Source organism: Oncorhynchus tshawytscha, linkage group LG01 (genome assembly GCF_018296145.1).
Source record: "Oncorhynchus tshawytscha isolate Ot180627B linkage group LG01, Otsh_v2.0, whole genome shotgun sequence".
NCBI lineage: Eukaryota > Metazoa > Chordata > Actinopteri > Salmoniformes > Salmonidae > Oncorhynchus > Oncorhynchus tshawytscha.
Genome location: NC_056429.1, coordinates 80,656,115 through 80,684,100, shown reverse-complemented (window position 1 = coordinate 80,684,100; position 27,986 = coordinate 80,656,115). Strand labels below are relative to the sequence as shown.

Here is a 27,986-nt window from a genome sequence, read left to right as displayed (position 1 = left end):
GAAGATTTACAGGCCATGATTATTTTCATCAATGTGTCAAGAGATATAGATACTTTGTCATAGCACTCACACGTGCATGTACTGTATGTGCACAGATATATACAGTATGTATGCATATTCAGTATATATTTACACTATAAACAGAAATGCAAGGGGGGGAAATAAAATGTATTTATTTCTCAAAACATTGTATTTTCATCATGATTTCGGGATGAACTGTAACAGACTGAACAAATACAGTAGAAGATAAACAAACAGGCTTTTTACTATAAAGAAAAAAACAATTAGGCAGCATCCTGTCCCATATTTGGGTATGGCCACAGCACCTCATCAACAAGCGATGTTCTCTCTGGCTAAACAGCGGGGGAAGTAGCATCTGGAGTGGCGTATCCAGCCCTGTCATGCCCCCTCGTCTATGTCACCACAGGCCTCCTCCATCGCCTGGAGAAGGGATATGCGTTGGTGGGTTGGTGATCATATACCATCTAACGCCATGCTGAAAATAACTCTTCGAAATGGGTTTAGAAATGGAGAATATGGTGGTAGGTTGAGCATCAACTTGCGGATGGTCAATGAACCAATTGCACACTAGAGCATCCCGTTGGAAACTTACGTTGACCCAGATGACAACAAACCTGGACTGCTCTGGCCCATTCCTCTGGCATTGCGAATGAGGATATTATGCAGGATGTCGTGGAAGGTGATAATGTGGGCAGTATTGTAAGGAGCAAAAGTGGCATGATGATGAAGGACACCGTTCTGACTAATGGCTGCACACATTGTGATGTTGCCACGCTGTCATTGATGATGGTGCGGTGTCCTATGAGGTTTCTTCCCCTGCGTCTTGTTTTGGCTAGGTTAAAGTCGACCTCATCAACATAGACAAAATCATGATGTTCTGCAGCAGCATCTAGTTCCATAACTATCTGAAACAGACAAGACCAAACATGATTGTATGACAGTATGAATAGACATAGAGCAGTCAATGTGTAGCACAATACACTGGAATACAGTACCAATGACAGGATAGTATAGCTTACTTGTACGTATTCACAGCGCAGTTGTTTCACTCTGTCAGAATTTTCCTCAAATGGTACTCTGTAGAGCTGCTTCATATGAATATGATGGCGTTTCAGGAGACGGCCAAGTCCGGATAAACTCACCCTATTTATGTTACTGAATGTTGTGTTGTCAGTGATGATGTGGTGATGCAGTTGTCGTAAACATATGCTGTTGTTTGAAATGACCTCATTCACTATGTGTTGTTCCTGCTCTGCTGTGAACAGATGGTTTCTTCCTCCATTGAAGGGTCGTCTAGCAGTTCTGCAGAAACATGATGTGAATGGTTAGGGTGCAAGATTTCTTTCATTATGAAATTAAATGTTACTGGAGTCAACACCTATGTGGGACGCTGGGCTGAAGAGAGTTGTAGTTGTCATTAAGCACATATTCAATCTAGTTTCAATCAGCACAGAAACTTAGAAATTAACTACAATAATCCGTGGCGCCTGTTCTTTCTAGCTTGGACACATTTTACTCCTGCTACAGACCGCATAGACCACATGAGAGAGGAATGTACACAACACAATGACCAGAGGGATAAAGACAGCTTGTGAAAGTCTGCCTTATCTACTCTGAAGAACTAACACAATTATTTGGTCAGAAATCTCTACTTAAACAGGCTAGCCTAGCTAAATAGGATGACTAAAGACAGTATAGTATGGCGAGCACAGAGACAGCATCAGATGATCTGGCTGTCTGGCTGTGACTGCCTGAGCAGAGATGAGATGATGACTTCAAGGAATGAAAAATAATAAAATCATCAAATAGTAATATACACAACTGAAATATTTTATTATTTCATAGACATTTTCTGTTACTCTATTGATGTCTAACCAGTGTAGACCTGACAGAGACAATTAAATATTTTCAATGTTTTGGTAATTTAATGTTCATTATTTTGGGCTTGAAATTTCCATTAAAAAGCTGTAAAATCATTTGAATTTCATTATTTCATAATGCATTTAATGTTTACAAATGTCTTTCGAAACCGAAATTGTGATAATTTCTTCAATAATCGAACTGAAACCGAACTGACCTCAAAAAGCACTAATCACAGGGCCTCCCGGGTAGCGCAGTGGTCTAGGGCACTCTGTCACAGCCGGCCGCGACCGGGAGGTCCGTGGGGCGACGCACAATTGGCCTAGCGTCATCCGGGTTAGGGAGGGTTTGGCCGGTAGGAATATCCTTGTCTCATCGCGCACCAGCGACTCCTGTGGCAGACCGGGCGCAGTGCACACTAACCAAGGTCGCCAGGTGCACGGTGTTTCCTCCGACACATTGGTGCGGCTGGCATCCGGGTTGGATGCGCGCTGTGTTAAGAAGCAGTGCGGCTTGGTTGGGTTGTGTATCGGAGGACGCATGGCTTTCGACCTTCGTCTCTCCCGAGCCCGTACGGGAGTTGTAGCGATGAGACAATTAATTACTAACAATTGGATACCACGAAAAGGGGGTAAAATAAAATTTTAAAAGCACTAATCGCAGAGGACTGTTCACTCAATACAAACCATGAATCCTTCAGATAGCCATGGGCTTCCTCATTTGAAATATCTTTGCGTGTTACTTTGTGCATTTATAGCGGTAAGGCCAAATTCAACATTTGCATCAAGTAATTTATACACCTTTGTTTCTGATCCCCCCAAGTGTCTTAAAATAGAGAATTAAATAGCTTGATTATGCATGTTATTACTATTTAAATGTACATTTTTATGTATAAGTATTACATTTCTGGCTAACAATTAAATAAATTACTTAACAAAGAAACAAAAATAGATTCTTAGCAGAGGGCAATTTCTCAAGCAACAATTTAGCTAGGACTGTGGGAGTGGGGAAGGAAAAATCAACATTTCTTGTTTTTTGGCAGATGGGTTTGGAACTGTCTTTCTTATTGGTCTATTAACTAATTTATCGCATGAGGACATCACCATGGAAGGCCAAAAACTCCATCCCACCTAAACAAGCAGACATTTCAGGTGTTTTTTTCAAACAGCCCTTACACTTAAAGGGGGTTATCATAACTTTAACAATTGCACAGTATTTTGGAAAATCATGTTTGTGATTGCACTGGCTCTTTAAAATAGTTATATGTGTTAGGGCAATCATTTGTTACCCAAACGGTCCCCAGAGAAAGAAGGCCATGCCTTGCCGGTCCCTGGCACAAAAAAAAAAAATTCTAAATGAAACCATGAATGAGATCTAAGGAGAGAGATACCAGTTATGGACCTAAACTCAGCCCACTGGGCAGATACTGGTTGCATTTATGTTGTTTCCACGTCGTTCCACAACGTTTCCACGTTGTTTCCACGTCAAAAAATGCAATTTGATGACGTTGAATCAATGAGGAAAACTGATGCAAGAAGTCATCAATGGAAGGGAATTTTATATTTTTTCACCAAATGTTTAACTTAAATCCAACGACATGGTGGAATTTTTTATTGCTTTCACATTGAATTCACGTTAGTTGCTCTTTAGTTGCTGTTCCCACATGCTTCAAGAGGGCCACCATTGTTCCTGTTCCCAAGAAAGCTAAGGTAACTGAGCTAAACGACTACCGCCCCGTAGCACTCACTTCCGTCATCATGAAGTGCTTTGAGAGACTAGTCAAGGACCATATCACCTCCACCCTACCTGACACCCTAGACCCACTCCAATTTGCTTACCGCCCAAATAGGTCCACAGACGATGCAATCTCAACCACACTGCCCTAACCCATCTGGACAAGAGGAATACCTATGTGAGAATGCTGTTCATCGACTACAGCTCAGCATTTAACACCATAGTACCCTCCAAACTCGTCATCAAGCTCGAGACCCTGGGTCTCGACCCCGCCCTGTGCAACTGGGTACTGGACTTCCTGACGGGCCACCCCCAGGTGGTGAGAGTAGGTAACAACATCTCCACCCCGCTGATCCTCAACACTGGGGCCCCACAAGGGTGCGTTCTGAGCCCTCTGCTGTACTCCCTGTTCACCCACGTCTGCGTGGCCACGCATGCCTCCAACTCAATCATCAAGTTTGCGGACGACACAACAGTGGTAGGCTTGATTACCAACAACGACGAGACGGCCTACAGGGGGAGGTGAGGGCCCTCAGAGTGTGGTGTCAGGAAAATAACCTCACACTCAACGTCAACAAAACTAAGGAGATGATTGTGGACTTCAGGAAACAGCAGAGGGAACACCCCCCTATCCACATCGATGGAACAGTAGTGGAAAGGGTAGCAAGTTTTAAGTTCCTCGGCGTACACATCACAGACAAACTGAATTGGTCCACCCACACAGACAGCATCGCGAAGAAGGCACAGCAGCGCCTCTTCAACCTCAGGAGGCTGAAGAAATTCGGCTTGTCACCAAAAGCACTCACAAACTTCTACAGATGCACAATCGAGAGCATCCTGTCGGGCTGTATCACCGCCTGGTACGGCAACTGCTCCGCCCACAACCGTAAGGCTCTCCAGAGGGTAGTGAGGTCTGCACAACGCATCACCGGGGGCAAACTACCTGCCCTCCAGGACACCTACACCACCCGATGTCACAGGAAGGCCATAAAGATCATCAAGGACAACAACCACCCGAGCCACTGCCTGTTCACCCCGCAGGTGCATCAAAGCTGGGACTGAGAGACTGAAAAACAGCTTCTATCTCAAGGCCATCAGACTGTTAAACAGCCACCACTAACATTGAGTGGCTGCTGCCAACACACTGACTCAACTCCAGCCACTTTAATAATGGGAATTGATGGGAATTGATGTAAAATATATCACTAGCCACTTTAAACAATGCTACTTAATATAATGTTTACATACCTTACATTATTTATCTCATATGTATACGTATATACTGTACTCTATACCATCTACTGCATCTTTATGTAATACATGTATCACTAGCCACTTTAAACTATGCCACTTTGTTTACATACTCATCTCATATGTACAGTGCCTTGCGAAAGTATTCGGCCCCCTTGAACTTTGCGACCTTTTGCCACATTTCAGGCTTCAAACATAAAGATATAAAACTGTATTTTTTTGTGAAGAATCAACAACAAGTGGGACACAATCATGAAGTGGAACGACATTTATTGGATATTTCAAACTTTTTTAACAAATCAAAAACTGAAAAATTGGGCGTGCAAAATTATTCAGCCCCTTTACTTTCAGTGCAGCAGAAAAGAAAGAAAAGAAAAGCACATTTTTTGCCCATTAAAATAACATAAAATTGATCAGAAATACAGTGTAGACATTGGTAATGTTGTAAATGGCTATTGTAGCTGGAAACGGCAGATTTTTTATGGAATATCTAAATAGGCGTACAGAGGCCCGTTATCAGCAACCATCACTCCTGTGTTCGCTAATCCAAGTTTATCATTTTAAAACCCTTTTGCAATTATGTTAGCACAGCATGTCAATATTTGACATTTGTACAGGTGTCTTCTTTAATTTGAGCCAATAACCATGTGTGAGGTGCAGTGGTAAAATACTACTTGAGTAAAAGTCTTAATGTATTTGGTGTTAAACTTAAGTATCAAAAGTAAATGTAATTGCAAAAATATACTTAAGTATAAAAAGTAAAAGTATGAATAATTTAAAATTGCTCACAAGCAAACCAGATGGCACCATTTTACTTTACAGACAAGGGGCACACTCCAACACTCAGACATCAAACACTTTTCAACCCGTATGATCTAATACAGAATTTAAAAAACATACACATATTATGCTATCATAGTGAATTCATGACGTGAATGAACAAGCCTTTTCGTACTTCATAATTTTCGCAGTCAGTTTTAAAAACATCTAACCAAAATATTTCAACTTCTTTATTACTTTACCCAAAACAGTTGGATTCATGAGTTTGATGACAAAAGTCAATAAAAAAAGGTCAGCCAAAGCAAATAACTGATAAAAATATAATTATATTAATGCTGTAAGTACAGAAATGGTTTGTTCTCAAGGTAATTCATATCCAAATAGTCAGTGACAAGTGTCACTTTGTGACAGGTATGTGAACTTACTACAGTATTATAGACACTATGTCCTGGGATTTCCTATGATCTTCTATGTAGAAGAACCCATAACATTCTTTCAACGGTTGTGAGCATCATCGAGCAAAACGTGTATGTTCATGAGAGGCTCAGCTTTTCATAGATAGATTTGAATAGTTTGCAGCTCAAACCATTCTGACTCTACAGACGTTTTTGTAAGCTCAGCTACTAGCGTAGTCCCCGTTAATTGTAAAAAGACCCAGCTACTAGCGTAGCCTCCGTTAATCACACAGACTAACGGTAATAGACAAATTCATTGGTACTACCCTGAAGTCTGTAGCTCAAACACACAATGTTTGAAAGGGGTTAGAAGTCCAAAATGCAGGTGTTACGCTGAGATTTGTTGGGTCAAGATAAATTACACAAGTTGTTTGTTCAGCTAGCTAGGTAGCTACAATGTATTCGGAAAGTATTCAGACCTGTTGACTTTTTCTACATTTTGTTACGTTACAGCCATATTCTAAAACGGATTCAATTGTTTTTTCCCCTCATCAATCTACTCACAATACCCCATAATGAAAAAGCAAAAAACGTTTTTTAGAAATTTAAATTTTTTAGAAACTGGAATATCACATTTAAGTAGGCAGACCCTTTACTCAGTACTATATTGAAACACCTTTGGCAGCGATTACAGCCTCAAGTCTTTTTGGGTATGACGCTACAAGCTTGTCACACCTGTACTGTGTTTGGGGAGTTTCTCCCATTCTCAATCTCTGTCAGGTTGGATGGGGAGCGTCGCTGCACAATTTTTTCAGGACTCTCCAAAAATGTTTTGTAGGGTTCAAGTCCGGGCTCTGGCTGGGCCACTCAAGGACATCCAGAGATTTGTCCCTAAGTCACTCCTTCACTGTCTTGGCTGTGTGTTTAAGGTCCTTGTCCTGTTGAAAGGTAAACCTTCACCCCAGTCTGAGGTCCTGCGCGCTCTGGAGCAGGATTTCATCAAGGATCTCTTAGTACTTTGTTCTGTTCATCTGTCCCTTGAGCCCGACTAGTCTCCCAGTCACTGCCACTGAAAAACATCCACACAGCATGATGCTGCCACCACCATGCTTCACCGTAGGTATGGTGCCTGGTTTCCTCCAGACGTGATGCTTGGCATTCAGGCCAAAGAGTTAAATTGTGGTTTTATCATACCAGAGAACCCTGTTTCTCATGGTCTAAGAGTCCTTTAGGTGGCTTTGGAAAACTCCAAGCAGGCTGTCATGTGCCTTTTACTAAGGAGGGGCTTCCGTCTGACCACTCTAGCATAAAGGCCTGATTGGTGGAGTGCTGCAGAGATGGTTGTCCTTTGCATAGAGTAATCAGAAGAATCTAACTGCTCTTCAAGAGGTGATCATATTACAAAAAAATAGTTGTAAAATGTATTTGATATTCCCTTGAAAGCAACATTCAGTTGTCAATGGCGGAGCTGGGAGTCTCCCTGCCCCCTAGGTGAATTGAACGTTCTGCACCTTACTGTGACGCTTATTGATAACAACCTATAAACCTCCAGGGATTCTATGTTCACACAGTGAGGATTCTGTGGAGAGAGAGATACCTCTGGAGAAAATACAGTGCCTTGCGAAAGTATTCGGCCCCCTTGAACTTTGCAACCTTTTGACACATTTCAGGCTTCAAACATAAAGATATAAAACTGTATTTTTTTGTGAAGAATCAACAACAAGTGGGACACAATCATGAAGTGGAACAACATTTATTGGATATTTCAAACTTTTTTAACAAATCAAAAACTGAAAAATTGGGCATGCAAAATTATTCAGCCCCCTTAAGTTAATACTTTGTAGCGCCACCTTTTGCTGCGATTACAGCTGTAAGTCGCTTGGGGTATGTCTCTATCAGTTTTGCACATTGAGAGACTGAATTTTTTTCCCATTCCTCCTTGCAAAACAGCTCGAGCTCAGTGAGGTTGGATGGAGAGCATTTGTGAACAGCAGTTTTCAGTTCTTTCCACAGATTCTCGATTGGATTCAGGTCTGGACTTTGACTTGGCCATTCTAACACCTGGATATGTTTATTTTTGAACCATTCCATTGTAGATTTTGCTTAATGTTTTGGATCATTGTCTTGTTGGAAGACAAATCTCCATCCCAGTCTCAGGTCTTTTGCAGACTCCATCAGGTTTTCTTCCAGAATGGTCCTGTATTTGGCTCCATCCATCTTCCCATCAATTTTAACCATCTTCCCTGTCCCTGCTGAAGAAAAGCAGGCCCAAACCATGATGCTGCCACCACCATGTTTGACAGTGGGGATGGTGTGTTCAGGGTGATGAGCTGTGTTGCTTTTACGCCAAACATAACGTTTTGCATTGTTGCCAAAAAGTTCCATTTTGGTTTCATCTGACCAGAGCACCTTCTTCCACATGTTTGGTGTGTCTCCCAGGTGGCTTGTGGCAAACTTTAAACAACACTTTTTATGGATATCTTTAAGAAATGGCTTTCTTCTTGCCACTCTTCCATAAAGGCCAGATTTGTGCAATATACGACTGATTGCTGGCCTATGGACAGAGTCTCCCACCTCAGCTGTAGATCTCTGCAGTTCATCCAGAGTGATCATGGGCCTCTTGGCTGCATCTCTGATCAGTCTTCTCCTTGTATGAGCTGAAAGTTTAGAGGGACGGCCAGGTCTTGGTAGATTTTCAGTGGTCTGATACTCCTTCCATTTCAATATTATCGCTTGCACAGTGCTCCTTTGGATGTTTAAAGCTTGGGAAATCTTTTTGTATCCAAATCCGGCTTTAAACTTCTTCACAACAGTATCTCGGACCTGCCTGGTGTGTTCCTTGTTCTTCATGATGCTCTCTGCGCTTTTAACGGACCTCTGAGACTATCACAGTGCAGGTGCATTTATACGGAGACTTGATTACACACAGGTGGATTGTATTTATCATCATTAGTCATTTAGGTCAACATTGGATCATTCAGAGATCCTCACTGAACTTCTGGAGAGAGTTTGCTGCACTGAAAGTAAAGGGGCTGAATAATTTTGCACGCCCAATTTTTCAGTTTTTGATTTGTTAAAAAAGTTTGAAATATCCAATAAATGTCGTTCCACTTCATGATTGTGTCCCACTTGTTGTTGATTCTTCACAAAAAAATACAGTTTTATATCTTTATGTTTGAAGCCTGAAATGTGGCAAAAGGTCGCAAAGTTCAAGGGGGCCGAATACTTTCGCAAGGCACTGTAGCCTACAGCAGGGCCAGCCCTAGGCATAAACGACATAAGCGGTCGCTTAGGGGCCCGATCAATAGATGCCTTAGCTTGAGTGTTAGAATAATAGAATACACAAGGTTTAATTCGAAATGTAGGTATCGCTTGTTTAATCAGTCACTGACAGTCACTCAACCCATGTCAGCTAACATTTTTTTTAGCTTGGTAAGTTAGTCTAGCCAGCTATCTAAACTTAATAGTAATCATGGTTGAATTGTCCATGGTTTCTGACACATGAAATGTGTTATAAAATAGTTTATTTTACCTTTATTTAACTGGGCAAGTCAGTTAAGAACAAATTCTTATTTTCAATGACGGCCTAGGAACAGTGGATTAACTTCCTTGTTCAGGGGCCCTGTAACCACTGCCCACTGCCCAGTAAGCACTGCCCTGTAACCACTGCCCAGTAAACACTGCCCTGTAACCACTGCCCTGCAACCACTCTCCTGTAAACACTGCCCTGTAACCACTGCCCTGTAACCACTGCCCAGTAACCACTGCCCTGTAACCACTGCCCTGTAACCACTGCCCAGTAACCACTTCCCTGTAACCACTGCCCAGTAAGCACTGCCCTGTAACCACTGCCCTGTAAACACTGCCCTGTAAACAATGCCCTGTAACCACTGCCCAGTAAACACTGCCCTGTAACCACTGCCCTGTAAACACTGCCCTGTAAACAATGCCCTGTAACCACTGCCCACTGCCCTGTAACCACTGCCCTGTAACCACTGCCCTGTAAACACTGCCCTGTAACCACTGCCCTGTAACCACTACCCAGTAACCACTGCCATGTAACCACTGCCCTACCACCAGGTGTCTCCTCATACCTACTTTTTTAGATCTTATTAAGAAAGATAATCTGTGTGTGCAGATGCAAAACTAGGCTATTGACACATTGGGAGTCTCTATTTCATCATAGGCTATACATGTTCTGTGGAGAGGCGCGAATAGATGGCCTAATTTATTTACAATGGTCTACTTCTAGTCTTGATGACCCAATTGCATATAAACGTTCAATCCATGGAGCGGGGAAAAGACACTTTGAATACCTTCGAGGTCACCGTGGTCAAATGCAGCAACTTGGACATGGAACGCACGACTGGCGCAAAGACCTTGAAAATAGACTTTGCAAATACTTTTCCTGGCAGTGCAGTCATTTATGTGCAAGCTTGACTTATTCGAATCAGACATCTTTGTAAAGTGTCAATTAGAAAGTGGTTCACACATCCCCCTTCCCTTAGAAGTAATACATTGTATTTGTTATCTTTGTAGAGTTAACAAGACAAAAAGTTCCTTGTATTATTCTATTTACAGTGACACTCAACCTTGTTGGTATTAATCAAAATGGTGTTTGTGTGTGTGTGTTTGAGAGAGAGAGAGAGAGAGAGAGAGAGAGAGAGAGAGAGAGAGAGAGAGAGAGAGAGAGAGAGAGAGAGAGTAGGCAGTCACTATCCAGGGACCAATCGCTCTGCATGAACAGCTCTAGAAGCCTAGTATTGTGAGATCCAACCCCAACGTAAATATTTCAGAATTGACCAAAAGCAGAGATTGCAGGGTAATTCAAAACCACTAGAAACGGAATATAGGCAACATTTTCAAAGAGCTATCAACTTTTATCCCACTGGATGTAGGCTACCTGGGGACAATGTAGAGCGCGTTTTTTTGTTGTCAGTGTGGGTTGGAACAGGTGAATTGCAAGTAGCAACAATATCAAGGACCACCAAGAACAACAAAAATTTACAACAGTCAGACATCTGAAGGTAAGGTCCTCAACAGATTAATTTAATTTGTGAAGAGATGAAGGTACAGTTAAGTGTTTAGTAACACAATCAATACGCACGGTCTAATAGCGACACTCAAAAGCCAGTAGACACTATACAACTTTCGTGGGTTTTTGTAAATTGTTCCAAAAAATATTTAACAGTTAGTTAAAAGCCTATAGTTGAGCTTCATGTATCTGTTGTGAAGCAAAGATTTTGTGAAACTTTGGTGAAGCAAACATGACGTACGTCATGTTATATAAAGGTTAAATTCATTTTTTGTATCCAAAATATGTCCAAAATATGACATATTAACACTATATAGCCCAGTGTTTCTTAATCCTAAGGGTATCCATTTTTACAAAACAACTACCACACCTGAATCAAATCATCAAAGCCCGATGACGAGTTTATCCTTGAAATCAAATCAAATAAAAGGTGTATTGATCACATCCCGAATACACCAGGTGTAGACTTTACAGTGAAATGCTTACTTACGAGCACATTCCCAACAGTGCAGAGTTAAAATGTAAGACAAATATTTCCTCAATTGAATTAAAGGAAATCGTAAGACAATAAAAACAATAGTGAGGCTATATACAAGAAGTACCAGTACTGAGTCAACGTGCAGGTGTGCTAGGTAATTGAGGTAATAGAGTATGTACATGTGGGTAGAAACAAAAATATGCACCCCTTTGGTTCCCCAGGAACCACTGCTTATATACACTTACATATTACCGTTTTTTACAATCACTTTGGCACTAATTTCAGGAACCTTGATGTCATTTTTCAAAACTCTAGTCACAAAATTCACAACCAATGATCAAAATGCTAATTTGATGCCATCAGCTCTACAGACCTGATTTAGCTCATCAAAGAAAGTTACATTCGAACAGCGAATCATGTGGCTGCCTGCAACTCAATATATAGAGTATATCGAGTAGAGAGCTTTAGATGTTGTTCGACCAAACATTAGAACAGGCAAGATGAGTAATCAGAGCCAGTTTGACCGCGGTATGATTGTTGATGCCACACATGGTGATTCCAGCATCTCAGAAACAGCTGCCCTCCTGGGATTTTTACGCACTACAGTCTCTAGAGTTTACAGAGACGCACTACAGTCTCTAGAGTTTACAGAGAATGGTGCGACAAACAAAACACATTCAGTGAGCGGCATTTCTATGGGAAAAAACACAGAGGAGAATGTCCAGACTCATTCAAGCGAACAGAAAGGCCACAAATGCTCAAGTAACAGCTGTTTAAAACAGTGGTGTGCAGAAGGGCATCTCTTAACATACAACACCATGAATAATTCAGGCTGTTGTGGAGGCAAAAGGGGGTCCTACCCAGTACTCGATAGGTGTACCTAATAAAATGGCTAGTGAGTGTACAATAATGTAAAATCTGAAAACATGGTCTGGAAAAGTGGTACATGGGACCATAGAAACAGTGTCTGATGAAGAATGAGGATGAAATATTACATCCATAGATAATGTAGTCCAATTGGTTAATGTTCCATGGTAATTGGTGTCAATGGATCTCGTTATCCTGAAACTTTCATGATCTAAACATGGAATATTGTTTGTCAGTTTCCATAAAACTATGCATTAAGAGTAATGCAACAGTACCTTATCATTTTGAGCAGTTGTATCAATTGATAGTTAGATCATTGTAATGAAATGAATAGACAGTCATCTCAGATGTAATGTGTGAATTGCTTTTTGAAATGGTAATACTTTGATGTGTTATTTTGAACAGGTGATTTTAGTTCAATGAACAAATTATATTAGCTTTATGTATATTGTATCCAAGCAATTGGAAAAAGTGTTCGTTTTGAAAAATTACATCAAGGTTCCAAAATTAGTGCCAAAGTGATTGTAAAAAACTGTAAATAGATTTGCATTTTAATGAGGGAAATAAATATTTGACCCCCTCTCAATCAGAAAGATTTCTGGCTCCCAGGTGTCTTTCATACTGGTAATGAGCTGCGATTAGGAGCACACTCTTAAAGGGAGTGCTCCGAATCTCAGCTTGTTACCTGTATTTATTTTATTTTTTTACCTTTATTTAACTAGGCAAGTCAGTTAAGAACAAATTCTTATTTTCAATGACAGCCTAGGAACAGTGGGTTAACTGCCTGCTCAGAGGCAGAAAGACAGATTTGTACCTTGTCAGCTCAGGGGTTTGAACTTGCAACCTTCCGCTTACTAGTCCAACGCTCTAACCACTAGGCTACCCTGCCACCCCAAGACACCTGTCCACAAAAGCAATCAATCAATCAATCAATCAATCAATCAATCAATCAATCAGATTCCAAACTCTCCACCCTGGCCAAGACCAAAGAGCTCTCCAAGGATGTCAGGGACAAGATTGTACACCTACACAAGGCTGGAATTGGCTACAAGACCATCGCCAAGCAGCTTGGTGAGAAGGTGACAACAGTTGGTGCGATTATTCACAAATGGAAGAAACACAAAAGAACTGTCAATCTCCCTCGGCCTGGGGGTCCATGCAAGATCTCACCTCGTGGAGTTGCAATGATCATGAGAACGGTGAGGAATCAGCCCAGAACTACACGGGAGGATCTTGTCAATGATCTCAAGGCAGCTGGGACCATAGTCACCAAGAAAACAATTGGTAACACACTACGCCGTGAAGGACTGAAATCCTGCAGCGCCCACAAGTTCCCCCTGCTCAAGAAAGCACATATACATGCCCGTCTGAAGTTTGCCAATGAACATCTGAATGATTCAGAGGACAACTGGGTGAAAGTGTTGTGGTCAGATGAGACCAAAATGGAGCTCTTTGGCATCAACTCAACTCGCCGTGTTTGGAGGAGGAGGAATACTGCCTATGACCCCAAGAACACCATCCCCACCATCAAACATGGAGGTGGAAACATTATGCTTTGGGGGTGTTTTTCTGCTAAGGGGACAGGACAACTTCACTGCATAAAAGGGATGATGGACGGGGCCATGTACCATCAAATCTTGGGTGAGAACCTCCTTCCCCCAGCCAGGGCATTGAAAATGGGTCGTGGATGGGTATTCCAGCATGACAATGACCCAAAACACACGGCCAAGGCAACAAAGAAGTGGCTCAAGAAGAAGCACATTAAGGTCCTGGAGTGACCTAGCCAGTCTCCAGACCTTAATCCCATAGAAAATCTCTGGAGGGAGCTGAAGGTTCGAGATGCCAAACGTCAGCCTCGAAACCTTAATGACTTGGAGAAGATCTGCAAAGAGGAGTGGGACAAAATCCCTCCTGAGATGTGTGCAAACCTGGTGGCCAACTACAAGAAACGTCTGACCTCTGTGATTGCCAACAAGGGTTTTGCCACCAAGTACTAAGTCATGTTTTGCAGAGGGGTCAAATACTTATTTCCCTCATTAAAATGCAAATTAATTTATAACATTTTTGACATGTGTTTTTCTAGATTTTGTTGTTGTTATTCTGTCTCTCACTGTTCAAATTAACCTACCATTAAAATTATAGACAGATCATTTCTTTGTCAGTGGGCAAACGTACAAAATCAGCAGGGGATCAAATACTTTTTTCTCTCACTGTATGTCATTGTGTGGGATAATGTCAGGTTCCACCGTGCTCAAATGGTGCATGCATGGTTTCAGGCCCAACCACAATTTACCACCCTGTACTTACCCCCATACTCTCCTTTCCTTAAACCGATTGAGGAATTTTTCTACACATGTAGGTGGACGGTATATGATAGGCGCCCTCACGAACAAGCCACCCTTCTCCAGGCCATGGATGACGCATGCAATGACATCACGGGAGACCAGTGTCAGACCTGGATTCGCCCAAAGATTCTTTCCAAGATGTTTGGCTAATGAAAACATCCATTGTGATGTGGATGAGAACCTGTGGCCAAATCCACAAGACAGGGTTGATGGAAATAAAGAAGTATAGTAATCAATCTTTTGTTTGGCTTTTTACCGTAAGCCAGGTGAGGAACCCTGCAGTGATGTTTTACAGTAAGCCAGGTGAGGAACACTGCAGTTGACCTTTAACTGTTTTTTCTTTTTTTGTAGCTAATTATTTTAGCTGTGATTCAAAGAAACCTATGTTGTGATTTTATTGTATTTCATCAATAAATGTCATATTTTGTTTAATGATTCCACTGTGTCTGTAGTATTCTCTCTACTAGTCCTTTTACAGTGATGTATTTACGTGTAGTAGCATAATGAAACATGTATCACATTTTGTATTACAATATTTAATGATTGGACGAACAACTACACAGTGAAACTATCGGTATCTTGTGTGTGGGTGATCTAAATGAATGTTCCTATGGTATTTCATGACAAATGAGTTATTTGAACCAATGATTCTGCAAGTGCAAGGTTTCTTTAAAGATATGAATGCACAATGCAATGTTTTGTACATTGAACTGACTGTGTTACAAGTGATGACCGTTTTAAGTTTTGTGTCTAGAGTTTTGAAAAATGACCACAAGGTTCTGAAATTAGTGCCAAAGTGATTGTTAAAAACTGTAATCAATACATTTTCAGATGAACACAGCATTGACTGTCGCTTTTGTTGCACGCACAGTACACACCTGAGCAGGTGAGCCCTTTTTTCTGCAACATTATATTCCTGCCTTCTCTGTAATTTCATTGGTTTGAAAGAGTGATATTCTGGAGTGATTTGTCAGAGCTACTGCCTGTCAAGTCTTCAGCGAGGTTTTGAGATTCGTATTGTCGATGGATTGAGAATAATACCTGTAAAAGGAAAAACAATATTTCAAATCAAATTGCAATGGTCACATGCGCCGAATACAACTGGTGTTGACTTTACCGTGAAATGTTTGCTGATGAGCCCTTCCCAACGAGGCAGAGTTTAATAATACAAATAAAATAAAAGAATGGAGCTATATAGAGGGAGTACCAGTACCAGATCAATGTGGAGCTAAATAGAGGGAGTACCAGTATCAACCAATGAGTGAAACTGATACATGGCAAAAAAAAGAATAAAAATGAAACATTCTTCATGGTATTCAGTTTAAGGTTGAATGACCTCAGTTGGTGATTGAAAGAGTTAATGGCAGAAGCGGAATGGTTAACATATCCATGCTTTTTCTTGGTTTTAAGGTTGGGAACAGAGACCATGTTTGTGTGTGTGAGAATGAAACAGAGGGAGAGTGCGAGTTTGTGTGAGTGAGAGTATGAGTGAGACAGTGAGAGTGCATGTGAGTTTGTCTGAGCGTGAGTGTGAGTGTCTGTGAGAGTGTGAGTAAGAGTGTGTGTGAGTTGTGAGTGTGTATGTGTGTGAGAGAGAGTGAGTGAGTGTGGCACTAGCCTGTGCACGTGTTTGTATGTGTGAGATCAAGAGGTTCAAAACAATTGTCTTTCACTTCCCTCCACAAACAATTGACGGATGTTGTGCTACTTACTCCCTAGTCCCCAACATTAGCTTTGTTACATTATTGGCAGAAAAAGTTATTAGATGAGGGTTATTGAATTAATGTACCTGGAAAGTATTTATCTTATGGCTAAGCACTGGCTCCATGGCAGGAAACTAAACAGCATCCGCCACCACAACAACTCCATCTATTTGGTTAAAAGATGGCTGTCGTCAACTCAGTATTACGTAATCTGACAGAGACAAACAGCATGGCACAGCAATAAAAGACGTCTGGGACTACTGTAGGGATGCTTAATAAAACCATTTGGCAGTTGTTTAGATGGGCTTGACAAACTCTTCACGAGGAGAAGTCTTTGGTATAAAAATAGAAAACCTTGAAAGGCTCATGGAACCTCATCTCAAGTTCAACTTAAAGTTCAAGCAGCACATATAATATGCAAGTGTGTTTCCTGTACTATGCTATCCAATGAGTGTGACTCAACAAGAGTGTCTCAACTGACATTCCTAAGTGTTATCACTGGGGCGGCAGGTAGCCTAGTGGTTAAGAGTGTTGGGCCATTAAGCAAAAGTTCACTGGTTTCTCCTAGGTGACAAATATGTTTATGTGTACCTTGAGCAAGGCACTTAACCCTAATTTATCCTGTAAGTCACTCATTGATTCTTAGAAGGGATCAATGCCAGCTTCAGCAATACCTCCACTTGTGTTTTCGTGTTGCTGGCTTATTCTTACCTCCTGAGGATTTCTCAGAAAACACTGAAATCTAGCCATTTTGAACAGAAACAGAATCTCTCCATCAGTTGCTTGTGTGATGTGGGTAAACACCACTACATCCTGATTACAGTATGTTTTATTTGTTTGCTCCTGACTTAGCTGGTTGGGTGTATCGAGAGTGACTCTTTTGAAGAGATGACAAAGTCATTAGTTTCTCACTTCTCATCCTCTTAAAAAACTTTCTCCCTCTTCTCTTTCTGTGTGAACAGGTTCTGCTGAATTCCATGGATCGGACACTCAAGAGGCTTCATCTCCTTCTGCTCCCGACCGCTGTCACTTTCTGGCCTCTCCCCTTCTCTATGGCTACCAGCGTGGCCCCAGGGGGATGTGGCTCCAATGTAGGCTCCCTGTACTATAGCCTGTGTGACCTCAGTGCCGTATGGGGCATCGTACTGGAGTCATTCGCGGCGGCTGGCGTGGTGGGTTCCATCATCCTCCTCATCGTCCTCCTGGCCAGCCTACCATTCATCACAGACAAGAACAAGAGGAGCTCCGTGGGGCTCCATGCCTGCTTCCTGATCTGTACCCTGGGCCTCTTCTGCCTCACTTTCTCCTTCATCGTAGGGAAGGACTTCGCCACCTGTGCCTCGCGGCGCTTCCTCTTCGGGGTGCTGTTCGCTGGGTGCTTCACGTGTCTTCTCATGCAGTGTGTGAGGCTGAACCTCCTGGCCTGCAGGGGGGATCAGGGGCCCCGGGCCTGGGTTCTGTGTCTGGGAGCCCTGGGGCTCTGGCTGGTGGAGGTGGTCATTAACACAGAGTGGCTGATCATTACCATTGTTCGCTACCCACTGTCACCGCTCAACGTTACTGGGACAGCACTAGGCACGGCCGCCGACGTGCCCTGTAACATCGCCAACCAGGACTTTGTAATGGCGCTGATCTACGTACTGAATCTTCTCCTAGCTGTCGTAGTGGCATCCTTACCCTCCCTGTGCGGGAAACACAAGCAGAGACGCCAGGAGGGAGCAATACTCCTCGTCACGGGTCTCCTCTCTGTGTTCATCTGGGTGGCCTGGATCACCATGTACGTCTGGGGGAACCTGAGGACCGGTGGACCCAGCTGGGATGACCCTACCCTGGCCATCGCCCTGGTCAGCAACGCCTGGGTGTTCCTGGTCCTCTACACCATCCCAGAGATCTGCTCTCTGACTCAGGAGGACGGGGGGGCGTCGGGGTTTAGAGAGGACCTGTACCCCAGTAGAGGGGTGGGCTACGAGACCATCCTGAAGGATCAAGGAGCGCAGAATATGTTTATGGAGAACAAGGCTTTCTCTATGGATGAAAACTCAGGTATGTAGACATACATTCATGCATTCACACACAGGTGTGCGCAAACACACACATTCACAAACACACACTGACACTTGTTGACCCACTAATTACCTGGCTTCACTAATTAGTACACCTCACTAGACAGGATGTTTTGTCCTCTTGCTGGCAAATCACATACAGTGGATGATTCTAACACACCTAGCAAACATTAGAGGGGGAGGTTCATTAAGAGGGCCACTGAAGCTTGCATCAGTACAGTCCGACACATGAATAAGGGAACGTTGTTGTCTGCATGGAGTGATCTTCACACACTGTCAGTGAAGAAGTAACAATAAATGGCATCGAAACGGTAATGAATTTCACACCCAGTTTACGTTCTCCAAACTCTTCAGAATTTGATACGCTGATGGTTTTAATCCTGTTGGTGAACCGTATCTGATCTAGTAGGATGCAGCCGGGCCAGACAGGACACTGTGTCCCTCCTCCTCCCACTCTATCTCTTTGATGCTGCTCTACCTGCCCTCAACATGCCCTAGCCTCATCTCATCACCACAAGGTTTGTGTTCCAAATGGCAGCCTGTTTCCTATGTAGTGCATGCACTTCTTTTGACCAGGGCACATAGGTCTCTGGTCAAACGTAGTGCACTATATAGGGAATAGGGTGCCCTTTGGGACGCATACTATGGCTTAGGTTAAAGTGGGAGGGATAATAGCACATGGTAATGTGGATGGCGGATGGCGCCTTTTGAGTTAGCAGCTCTGTCCTGACAGAGATTAGCTTACTGTATGTCCTGGTCTGGTCTGCTGAGAGATCAGCTGGCACCACGCCCTATCAAGACAATATTAGAAGATAGAGGGACACCATTTTTAATGACTGGAATCTCATGTTTGAATAAATTAAACTAAATAACATTTGGCCTAGCCCATCAAACTAATAATGAGAAGAGAACAGAGAATGTTGGGGGAAAAATAACCCTTCCATATTTGGCGATTGTATTAAATAGTAAAAGGGAATGTTTGTTTTAAAACAAATGAACATTTTCTGGTCGAGACTGAGAACGAAGGTTGATGAGAGAGAGCTATGAAAACATTAAATAGTCAGTCACTGTCTATGTTTAGCCAGAGGACTTATTTAAAAGTTAAGCTACCGAGTCACCTCTCCCACACACGCGTTCCATTACCACCGATCTACTAGGTGATTCAATGGGAGTTTGTAATTACTCAAACGTTAGTACATGTCTAGAATAGAACAGTGACCTAACCAGTGTCCCATGCATACATAAATGTTGACACAACACACTCCTCAGCTCTGATTCAGTCCCAATATCAATGCTTGTGTTTGCGTTAATGTGCCGTCTCCATAGATACCTAGTCAGTTGCACAACAGAATGAATTCAACTGAAATGTGTCTTCCACATTTAACCCAACCCCTCTGAATCAGAACATCTGAACGTTCTGTACATTTTCATTCTCTTGAACAGGCCCCAGGTGTAGATAATCAAGTCAACCCAATCAAACAATGATATTGTGTACAGATAAGTATAAATAAGTTGTGACATTGTACTGCACAGCATTGTACTGCACAGTACTTCTCCAGTGTTACTTAAAAAATACATCATTTTTAAGGCTTTACACTAAGCAGTGTTAAATCAAGTGTTGCGTCTGTGGATCCACATAGACACCGGAACAGTGGTAAATGAACACACTGCTTAGTGTAAAGCCTTATTCAAATATTTCCCTGAGTGCCCTGTATTTGTTAAGGACAGAGAAATGGTTGTTGCATTCATCCATTTTCTGTCCGATGGACTTCACCAACTCAGATCCTAAGCTATCATAAAATTGTTTTGTTTCAAATGTTAACGAAATACCATGCTTATTTCATAAGGCCTTATTTGTTTTAGCCTAATACAGGGGGCTTGAAACTCATACACATCACTTTGAACAAAAACCACGCCCATCGTTATCAAATTTCCTAGCATGATCTGTTGCTGGTTTATTTTTTAGAATGGTTTGTTTCAATATCTATGTTTGTGCATGTACATATATTAATTAATTAATTAATTAATGTATCTGATGCTACTCATATAAATTGCAAACAGTTTCTGAACTAATGTAATATGTTACTTGGACTTATTGCACCCATTTACTGAAATGGTTGTTCCAGTTTAGATGCTTTAGGTAGTCTCATAGTTTAGTCTTCCCAACTCTGGCAGTCATTCTAAATACAGGTTGGAGGTATTAAAACATCCAATAGGTGGATGTCCCCACACTGGCTGGATTACAATAGGAATTACACATTACTTCATGGCCTGTAAACCATGAATTCCAGGCTGTTGTATAGCTCTCTAATATACTTATTTTTTAGATTTGTTCTTAAAGGGGTACAAACACTACCCAGTAAAGTTATCCTTTGTACCTTTAGTTATGAGTGCATAACTGGCATGTGAGTAGGCTCACAAAATCCTGTTTGAAGGATTGTGGATGTCCTGCATCCTTTTCCAGAAAACTTCCAAAGAAGACTTGGGGAAAATCTTGGAATTTTGCAGAGTTGTGGAATTCTAACTGCAAGTCATACAGTATTATACTGGCTTGCAAATGGAGTGTCTAAATTCTACTGGAATCCAGCAGGAGTTAAGCTACCCAACAGGTAGAATTGTTATTCACCTGCAGCCTGCGTTCAGAATGAGCACCATGATTAGAAACATTGGGTGGAGACTACCTAAGCCAACTCAACTGGAACAAACATTTCAGTAACGGTTACAAAAAAATCAAACTGAATGGATTTGTTTAGAAAAATGTATGTTATGTATCTCCGTGTAGCATAAGATTAATCAATGTGAATACAAAAACATAGCTATTGAAACAAACAATTCTAAAAATCAACCTGCAATAGAGCATGCTGGAAAATATAATATTATATAATTTTTATTATTAATTACATTTTTTAACACAATTTTTTTTCTTATAAGTAAATGTCCCAGGTAATTTGTTGTGTAGATCCATGTATATTCCTCAATGCTAAATGGAAAGATAAGTGCTATGTAATTCCCTGGTTCATTCTGTGCTTATCTTTTCCATTCATTTGGGAATGAGGGATGTACCTGAACCTACATACTGTAACTGATGGCATTGGACAGAATAAGGAAATTATGTTTGTTTCAGCATCACTGGAAGAACGTTCAGACCTCAACAAAACATTTGATACGCTGATGTTCATCAAATGCAATCACCATCTTAAATGATTAACCAAGATCTAAAAGTACTGTTAAAGAACCATAGGCTATGACAATGATGTAAACATTAATGTAATTCACGATGTGATAAATACCACGTGTTAATGATAATATATTTAGACTAGTTAAACTACCTGTTCTAGTTTTTGGTTCTTCATCAAATATTTAGCAGCCAATGAGTCGGTTGTTTTCAAATAACTTGCATATATTCAAATATCTTCAAGTATTATTTGGTTTTCAGAGACCTGTATTTGAATATCAAAGGAAATAGTTGCCAATAGTTGCCTTTAGTTGATTCTCTATGTTCGACTACCTCGAGTATTTCGAAAGTTGGAATTTTCAAACAAGCTACAGAATACAACTATTTCCTGCACAGGTCTGATTTGCACTACCATTGTTTATAGAGGAGGCACAGTTGAATGCACAATTGAGATAATATAGTTAGGGGCCAATTCAGACTTAGGAAATCTATACATTTTTTACGTGTTTTGATTTAAGCACTTCACAGTATTTGGTACTGTGCGTAACGAGCTCTTGTGTATGGCTCCCTTATGCGCACTGAATAAATTTAGTTAAAACGCCAAAAATCCTCCCACTTGTTGGCCAACAGATTTTGTCATGGAATTTTCAGTACATTTATCTAAAGCTATCCCTTTAAATACGGTGTACCTTTAAATTTTAATTTTCTCGACATACTCACTAGAATATATCGAGAGAACAGGGATCAATAAAGAAAGCCATCAAAATATGCATATTAATCTCCTTTTAGTTGATCAAAAATCAGAAAAGTATTGCGACCCCACCATGTAAAAATAAAAAATAAAAAAATAAAAAGGTAATGTAATCAAAAGTCAGTGTTTATTTTTTTATTTGTGGCTATGACAATTGCAGTATAACAACATACAAGGAGCGTAGCGACACGAACAGTTACGTCTTGCAGCTGAGCTATCAAACTCAATCTGTATCTGAGTCCAAATATAAACCTAATGACCGTGACAGCTTTAGTTTCCCACTGAAAACCAAACTGCACCCTTAGTATTTGTTTCTTTGTCAATATTACAGATATACAAGGTGGATAGCGATACTGACGTCTTATAAATTGAGCTTGATAGCTTCGCTGCATCTGAGTCTGAGTATAAACCTGTTGCTCAAGTGACCCCATTCTCAGATAAGGCAACCCCTCCCATGTTGGGGAAACGCTGACTTAGAGTTAGGAGAGTATTTATGAATCTACCTACTTCATAAAAATAACAGATCATCCTGAAAGTTGCCATATTCAGTTCAATCCATGAAATATTGGAAGGGGAGAAAAGTGTACAAGAGTGGTTGAACAATAGTCATATAAATCGACCTTAATCCTCACTGATGATGGAACTGTGATAACAACGGTCCAGTCGTCATGAACCGTGCTCCAGGCTTCAGGTTTAAACTGTCATATTTAGTCTGCATTACATAATGATTCAAATAGGCTACATGTCCCTTGTAACTTGTAATTCAATATTATTCATTATTGCTAGCGACCCTCAGCAACAACCACATGGAAGTGACAGCGTTTACAGAGGAAACCAATAAAAATGGTCTAAATCAAACAATGTAATGAAATGTAGGGTAAGCCTACCAACTGAAAGGAACTAACACTAAATTGGCAGTTAAATATATGTGGTTATTACTTACGGTCGCTACCAATATTGGCTTATAACATTGAACATAATAGGAAATTGTAGGAAACAGGAAAAGTCAGGGAATATAATTAAATATTCTAGAGTGCACAAAGGTTAAATTTGGCACAACTGTCATTCTGCTCGGATATGCCTCGCATCTCGCATCTGTTTTTCTACTTGGAACTGAAAAGTTAGCTAGACCTTGTTCATGGTTTCCTCGTGCATAAGGGTGGTTGAAATATGAGGGAATTAAGTCCAGGTCTAATTATGGTGCATCTGTAGTCACACATCTGCCACTCCTCCATTTATGTGATCTCCACCCTAAACGAATACATGGCTGGCACATGAATTTCCCCATGCTTAAATTGTCAGAATAGGCACAGAGAGAAAATTGCATGAAACGGGAATTAAGTTCCATTGAAGCGCACATAACCTGGGTCTGAATTCCACCCTTATAGCCTAAATCATGATCATTATGATCTTGTCATGGTGGTTAAAACCATGACTGGTTGCTTGGGAACACTGAATACCTAGAGCCCTCAAATTCAACTCCGGACTTCAAAGCTAGTTCCACTGAGTTTTTCATTGTGCTCCTCTACGGATCAGGTTGGCACAATTAATTATCACGTAGAACAAAGAAACAGCAGCCAACAGCCCTTGTAGGTTAAGAGTTGAATACCCCTGACCTAGAGAAGGACAGCATTTCAGAGCTGAATATCTGACTAAGTTGGATCGATTGAGATTAGAAGTTGAATATGTATTTATATAAAGAAAGTATCCATTGTCCCTACCTATGTTGTCTGTTTTCTTGTTGTACCTTTCAGGTCCGAAGGTTGTGTCCCCATACAGTGGCTACAGTGGTCAGCTCCGCAGTTCTGTCTACCAGCCCACAGAGCTAGCTATCATTAGCAAGGGAATGGGGAATGTGAGTACTGGCCATCAGTTGTTTGTCCAAATGCGCTCGCGTGCACACACACACACACACACACACACACACACACACACACACACACACACACACACACACACACACACACACACACACACACACACACACACACACACACACACACACACACACACACATCCTCAGATTGTTGTTTTTTGTTTTTCAATTATCTCTTAAAAAAAAAGAGGACCCATGTTAATATCCATTTGTTTAAATATTATTCCCTTCTCTTTTGTCTGGATGCTGATGTGCATGTTGTGGCCCATGTGTATCGCTGACTGCAGCAGGAAATGTCCTATGAGTCTCGCATCCCCCGAGCCTCCATCAACAACAGCTCCCCGGCCCACAGAGGGGGCAGTACCCTGTCAGTATGCACCGACAAGGCCGCAGACGCACAGGCACAACAGGGCCACAGTGTAGGTGGAGATAGACAGCCCATGTCCTCTTGAGTGCGTCCCAAATGGCACAGTATTCATTTTATATTACACTACTTTTGACCAGAGCCCGGTCAAAAGTAGTGCACTAAATAGGGAATAGGGTGCGATTTGAGACAAACACCTGCTGTACTCGGACACATTCTCCTCGCCTTTCTCTAGCCTCTGTCTGCACACAGCACAAGCAATCCTCTCAACTCTGTCGTATACCTGTATCCATAGCAACGTGTTCTACCTACGGGTTCCTCCTGATGAATTCTTTCTTTGTCTATGTTTCACCTTGACGAGCATGTGTATTCTCTTCCTGCTCTTGTACACGCTTATTGGATGGTGTTTATTTCTACATTCCTATCGGATGGTTTTTAGTTCTACATTCCCATTGGATGGTTTTTAGTTCTACATTCCCAGGGAATATATTGTTTTTGTCTTTTTCTCTTATTGAGATGTTCCTGTTTTGGACCTGTCTTATCTTTTACTTAATTTGTCCTGTGGGTTTCTTACTTCTTTCTGGTGTTATGGACAGTCCTCTTATCAATTCAATCTTTTTTCACACGCACATTGCATTAGGACTATCATTACACTACGCATATTTATGACATTAGCCTCATGTGCAATTCACGATAACAGAATTACGGTGAGACTCTGATTTTAAACTTCCTTGTTGAAGGTAGACCTTTTGCATGGAGTTGTATGGTTTGTTAAGCTTTTGAAATCAATGGTTTAAGTTTGGCATACACTTTAAACTGACAAATCTGAGTCCCAGCGTAATTCCATTACGATGGAATTGCCCCAAAACAGTTTTTAACAATATCATCTCTCTTTTTTTCAGGGTAATGGACTACACAAGAAATCCCAGTGGTGAACACAGACTTTACGTTACACCTCTCTCCTCAAGACATTTTTGTTCATCCATTTTATTCAAATCTGTTGACTCTATTTTGCTGTTTTCCATTGGATTCTTAATATGAGCTGGCTCTAAAGCGACCAGCCTATCAGACTCCAGAGGTGACATTTGGGTGATCGATACAAACAATTTGCCTATCTATAAATGGACAGTCCTGCACAGCAAAATCAATGGTGTACTTTTAACTCTGAAAGTGTTAAATGCACACTATTTTCAGTGAACATATGAGTCCCACTGAACTGGTGTTAATATAACACTTTTGAAACTGTTAAAGATTGAACTCTGTTGCAGTGTTCCCCATTCAACTCTTAAACTGTTCATAGGAACTTGATTGTGGTGTTTGCATAGCTCTACTGTAGAGTATTATGCAACACCTACAGAGTAAAACGTAACACTAGACAAATTTGCTTATTTCCCAGAGTGCCTTTTCTTTTCAAGTGAATTGTAAAGTTACCACCCATGACTGTATTTGTTAACGATAGAGACATGCTTACTGAATTTAATTTAAAAGGCCTGTAGCTTTCACCTACTGAGTATCTAAAACTATGACTCTATGATAGTACATGTATCATGACCTAGTTTCATCCTAACACAGAGGCGTTAAGAAAGTCATGGTTTGCACACCAGATCAGGCCTGCAAATTACATTATGCTGGCTCTCAAAGTGATGTGTAATTCCTATTGAAATCCAGCCAGAGTTGGGATATACTATAGTTAAAATTGTTATTCACTGTCAGGGTTTTTCTTCTTTTGAAAAGTGATAAGACTACCTAAACCATTTAAACTGAAACAACAATTTTAGTAACGGGTGCAATAAATTTAACTAAGTGATTGGATTAGTTTAGAAAAATGTATGTTATTTATCTTTGTGTAGTTTAAGATTAATCAATCAATGTACATGTAAAAACACAGACATTAAAAGCAATCCTAAAAAATCTACCTGCAGTAGAGCATGCTGGGAAATATGATAATGATAGGCGTGCTTTTGATGGGACTGTTTAACTCTCCACAGTGTAAAACAATAACTATGCTTATTAACACTAACAGTTGGGGATATTTTACCCAACTGAGTGTTAAATTCACTCTGTAAGAGTGAAAGTATCTACTGAATAAACACAAGAAAAGTTACACTGAAAAATCAACACTGGCCAATTTGCTGTGTGTGTTTGACATAACCCTCTATAGATCAAAGCAACCTGCAGTTAAAGCAACCCACAGAGCAGACGGTATACCCATGGCTTAGGGAAAAAACAATATATTTTGTTAAGGTTACCATTCCTCTCACTGTGAGCTGAGCTAAGCTCTCCGCTGGACGTACTGTGACAGATGAACTGTGAGCATGCTGGAATGGTGGGAAATTATAGTCAGACTTTGTCTCTGCATGGGGGGGTATTTTGTCAACAAAGGTGGCTATATAGTGAACACACACACACACACACACACACTCAGATGGAAGTGCAGCCAACGACAAGATCAGTCAAGCGAGCGGCCAACAGGTGTGACGGTGTCATGGGATTTACCTGCCATCCCTGGGTTCCCAGAGGAGGACTCATTAAGAATGGAAAATTCCATTTCTGGAATATCTCTATGGTTCCATGGAATCTTGGGAAAGGACTCTTCTGTCTCTGGGATACCAACTAATATGAATACACTTAGTTATAGGTTAAGCATTCAAATAGTGTGCACTTGCTTGCTTTAAATGAAGTAAGGGCCAATATTATTAAATCAAAATCCAATCAAATCTAAGTTTATTTGTCACGAGCGCCGAATACAACAGGTGTAGACCTTACAGTGAAATGCTTACTTATGAGCCCATTCCCAACAGTGCAGTTTTAAGAAAATACCTAAAAACTGTCAATGTTTAGTGCTTAGCTTGTGGATATCACTTTCATAAAGTTCACATAGCTATTTCAGTTGTAGCTAAAGGGTGTTGAATGAGTTCATGTAAATACCATGCCAATGAATGTCTCCTCACTACATACTGTATGTATGGAAGCACTTGTATGAACTGTTGTATGAATTTGAAATATATTTTTAACATAGCTATTTACAGTACTTACTTTTTTATCAAATCAGATTTGAGCCTACACTTGTAATTGCAATCCTGAAATGTAAATCTAATATGAAGTTTAAAAACCATAATTAATTATTTGAATGCACATTCTGTATCAACAACCATTAATGTCCCAAATAATAAAGATTCACTGGTGAAATACATAGTCCGAAGAGAATCTGTCATAAATAAAACCCTAATTCCGGTAATATCTTATACTGTTAATTACCCTTATACTATAATAAATGCCCATATGTTT

General features: G+C 40.9%; 1 protein-coding gene and 1 long non-coding RNA gene across 4 annotated transcripts; one reads left to right on the top strand and one right to left on the bottom strand.

Moving 5' to 3' along the window:
• Positions 1–74: 74 nt before the first annotated feature.
• Positions 75–24,266, bottom strand: LOC112257866. The gene is made up of 3 exons (XR_002954650.2): positions 24,180–24,266; positions 1,041–1,323; positions 75–926 (listed from the first exon to the last, which is right to left on the bottom strand). It is a non-coding gene; the product is annotated as an uncharacterized LOC112257866 (long non-coding RNA).
• On the top strand, positions 10,759–27,887 carry LOC112257854 (G-protein coupled receptor family C group 5 member C). 3 transcript variants are annotated; one of them, XM_024431741.1, is made up of 5 exons: positions 10,759–11,068; positions 17,432–18,512; positions 24,213–24,313; positions 24,622–24,753; positions 25,601–27,887. In XM_024431741.1, exons 2-5 carry the CDS (start codon positions 17,447–17,449, stop codon positions 25,631–25,633), a joined length of 1,332 nt encoding a protein of 443 aa, XP_024287509.1. In that variant the 5' UTR covers positions 10,759–11,068; positions 17,432–17,446; the 3' UTR covers positions 25,634–27,887. The 3 variants fall into 3 exon arrangements, with proteins under 3 accessions (XP_024287509.1, XP_024287529.1, XP_024287518.1); XM_024431750.1 differs by lacking the exon at positions 10,759–11,068 and adding an exon at positions 15,568–15,652; XM_024431761.1 differs by lacking the exon at positions 24,622–24,753.
• Positions 27,888–27,986: the final 99 nt, after the last annotated feature.